The sequence below is a fragment of the Miniopterus schreibersii genome (assembly GCF_964146895.1).
Source record: "Miniopterus schreibersii genome assembly, chromosome: 2".
In the NCBI taxonomy this organism is placed as follows: domain Eukaryota; kingdom Metazoa; phylum Chordata; class Mammalia; order Chiroptera; family Miniopteridae; genus Miniopterus; species Miniopterus schreibersii.
The window spans coordinates 92448274-92451863 of NC_138102.1; the positions used below are offsets into that span (position 1 = coordinate 92448274).

The 3590-nt window shown below is 53.6% G+C and overlaps 1 protein-coding gene across 1 annotated transcript; it reads right to left on the minus strand.

Moving 5' to 3' along the window:
• Positions 1–224: 224 nt before the first annotated feature.
• AMER3 (APC membrane recruitment protein 3) lies at positions 225–2623 on the minus strand (the record flags this gene model as incomplete). The annotated part of the gene is given in 2 exon segments (XM_081127748.1): positions 225–521; positions 524–2623. Coding segments are annotated over 2 exon segments (2397 nt in total).
• Between the last annotated feature and the right edge of the window lie 967 nt (positions 2624–3590).

Genomic DNA, 3590 nt, shown 5'->3' on the forward strand with positions numbered 1-3590 from the left:
CTGGCCTGGGGGTCCCCACTTCTGGCTGGTCAAAGAAAAGGCTTCTGTGGGCCAGGGAGCTGCAGCAGCCTTCCGGGGTACTTTCATAGGAAACCCTCTCACACTGGCTACTAGAAGTGAGGCTCATGAGTCCTGACAGGAGGCCCCAGGGGCTCAGCCAGGCAGCAGGGCCAAGGGGAACTACAAGTCTTGCTGACCCCTATGTGACACCTGCTCCCTGGCTCTCAAACTGAGCTACTCCTCCACAGAGTAGCTGTGAGGGGCTGTTCCTCCACAGAAACACAGGCCTGGGTATCCAGCCTGGTAGGCTCCACCCTGAGCTGGCTTATGTCCATGAAAAGACCCGGGCACTTCTGATCCTCTGGGCTGTGGAGTAGGCTGGTCAAGGAGGGCAGGCCACAGATGGCAGCTACTCCAGGGAAGCTGTTAGGTTCTTTCTGCTGTGGAATGTTAATGTCTCTTGCCTGATGCTGCCTGCAGAGCCTGCTGCTTGTGTTCTGCCTTGGGGTTGCATTGTTTGGGGCTCGCTGTCTGGGTGAATCTGCAGGGCTGCAACCTGAGCCACACAGCCTTTCAGGGTAGGCTCTGTATCCAGGGTGCTTTCCCTAAGACCTGGCCTCCCCAAATTTCCAGGTGCCCTGAGCTCCTGGGAGTGGGGCCAGGCAAAGGGGTTTATAACCTTGTTTTTGCTGGAAGTACCTGTCATCACGGAGGCTGCAGACCCCAAAGAGGAGAATGAATCCTCGTGGAAACCTCGTATTTCTTCTTCCTCAGAGACCTGAACACATTTCAGAGATAGGTCCCTGGACAGAGAGCTGGTCCCCTGCTTAGCCCCTGCTAAAACTTCACTCTCTTCAGTAAGCAAGCCCTTGGTACCCAAATGTACCCACAGATCCTTCCTGCTGGGTCTTGAGCATACTGTGATCCCACCTGCATCTGAGGCCTGGGCCTCCCTGCCCTCCAGCTTTACTAAATCTGGGCGTTTCTCCTCAGAGCCAGAACCCAGCTTGTCCGCCAGTCCCCTGAGTGGGGTTGCAAGCTCCCCAGTGGTTGAGACAGGCAGAGCATGGAACTCAGGGCCACGGCGAAGCCAGTTGATAATGCCCATAGTGATGGTGAGCTCAGTGTCACAGAGCTTCAGGAGGCACTCCTTGCCCTTCCAGGAGCTCTGCAAGAAGCCCTGGCTGAGCAGGTCTGGCCCTGGCCCTGAGGCCAAGTTTTCCTCTGCCCCCATGTGGAAGCTACATATGGATAGTGGTGCTTCCAGTGGTGGCTCTGACAGACTCTCAGACACACACAACTCGTCATCAAGGCTCTGGCCTACAGGGTCCTCACTGGGGTCATAGAAAAGCTCATAGAGGGCATCTCCACTATAGCTCTCCCGAGGGAAGGAGGCTGCAGGAGGGGCGGGGCTCACGGCTTCCTTCCTGTCCTCCTCAAGGCTAGGTGAAAAGGCATCATAGTAGCCCTCATCACTCGTGGACACAGACTCTGGCAGCTCGCTCTTGGGGGTACCTGTATCAATGGAGCTGGTTTTAGAACCACTGAGGAGGTCCCTGCAGGGACACAGAGGGAAATCAATGAGCCCAGCTGAATCCATCCTGGGCTGGGCTATGTCTGTTTCCTGAGGACCTTCCAGCCCTGGGCCCAGTAGAGCGCGCTGTTGTTGCCTCACAGAGTGATTCACACTGTCCCAGAACTTGGCAAAGTCAGACATGTCATTCTGGGCAGGAGACACCAGCTTTTCCAAGCTGCCCTGGAAAGGGCAACTGGAAACCTTGCTCTCAAGGGCCTGCAATGACCAGGCTGAGCTCTCCAGGCCCTCGTTTAGCTCCAGGGATGGCACTGAGCTTTCATCCGCAAAGATCTCCCCGCAGCCCGTAAGTGAGTCGAAGCTCTTGAGTGAAGCCACGTCCTCACACAGGGCCTTGCAGAAGTCGAAAGAGGAATCGGGCAAGAACTCACTGTCAGATAGGTCCTGGCACAAGCCATCTAGCCCCAATCCCTCCCCCATGGGGAAGAAGGCTTTGCCTCGCTGCCCTCCATCCTCTGACTGGCTCCTGGGGGAGGGCAGGCTCTTCCCCTTGGTTGCCAGTGAGGCCAAGTTCTCAGTCTTGTTTCTGTGAATGTGGAATAGGTTCTGAAAGCACTTCTTGGGTCTTTTCAGGGAAATCCTCTTCCTTGGGATGCTCTTAGCCACAGCTGGCACAAAAGGCATTTGGGGCACAAAGTGCCGGTAATCAATAATGCGCTGGCTACCAGAGGGTCCAGGGAAGCTGGAGCTGCCCACCAGAGGCCCTGTGGCTGTGACCATCCTGCCAGCCCCAGGCACACTGTTGTGAGTCTTGCTCTTCCATACCAGTTTGAAGGCGGCACCACAAAGATCTGTGGCACCACTTTCAGGGTCTCGCTGTGCCCCCTTTTTGGAGCACCTGTTATATCCGTGGGTACTGAGACTGACTTGGGGGCCTCTCTCACCATGGACTTGCTGCTGCCCTCCCGGCGAGACTGACCAGGGGCCTGCATCGTCCCTGGCTGGGGCAGCGGCTGCTGGGCCTGGGGACTTCTCACGAGTAATGTGCAGGCTGGATTTGATGAAAGTCTTTCCTCTCTTCAGCTCCATGCTTCAGCTCCAGTGTCTTTATCTGCTGTGGGGGAAAGCATGAGGCACTTAGTATCTATGGTTCTAGCCCAACCTGTTTACACAGTGGTGTTAGAGCTAAATTCTGACATCCAAGCTTGGGTCATCTTGGAAGTGGTGGAGAGAGAGATAGAAGCAGCCCACCCATGTTCACTATCTAAACTTTATAGACAACTGATGCTGAGAGAAGTTAAGTCACATGACTAAAGGCAATGGTAGGAACCCAAAATGAGAGCAGAAGGGTCTAGTGCTCTTACATCTGTGATCTCTTGACTCACCCAAGCATCTTCTCAGAGATGCCTGGCCAAATCAGACTCCCATTTCCAGGCCCAGGCACTCTACACATAGCACCACATCCTTATGGGGAAGTATCATGGTCCTTGTAAGTGAATGGAGCAGAGAATTAAATAAATACGTTACCTCCTTTGTCCAAGAGACAAAGTTCAAAGGGAAACCCAAGCCTGCCTCCTGGACTGGATATAGTCGGCCATCAAACAGATGGGAAGACACATATACTGCCCACCAGTATATGTGTCTTTCCAAGGAGGCAAGACTCAATCTACAGAGATGCCATCAGGCAAGGCACAGCCAAGCATCTAATTGTACATGCAGAGGTTGACCACTGAGATGAGAGAGAGTATCATGATAGAAGGCCAAAGAGAAGAGGCAAGCATGAGGACAGGAACAGGCAGGTTGGATAGACACAGGACATCATGGGCTGAAAGAGTAGGTATGTGTCTCCTTTTGTGCACAGCCTAACTGGATGGAGTGCCATCCAGAGAAGGTTTATGATGCCCAGTCTGATTTCAGTGGGAAAAGGTGGTGAGATCACTTGTTGATGTCTGTCTTGGGTGTGGAACTGAGGTGGTGAAAGAGCTAACAATTTTATTTGTACAGCTGAGGATTTTGGCCTTACCTTGAGATCAACAAAGAACTATGAAAGTTTTCT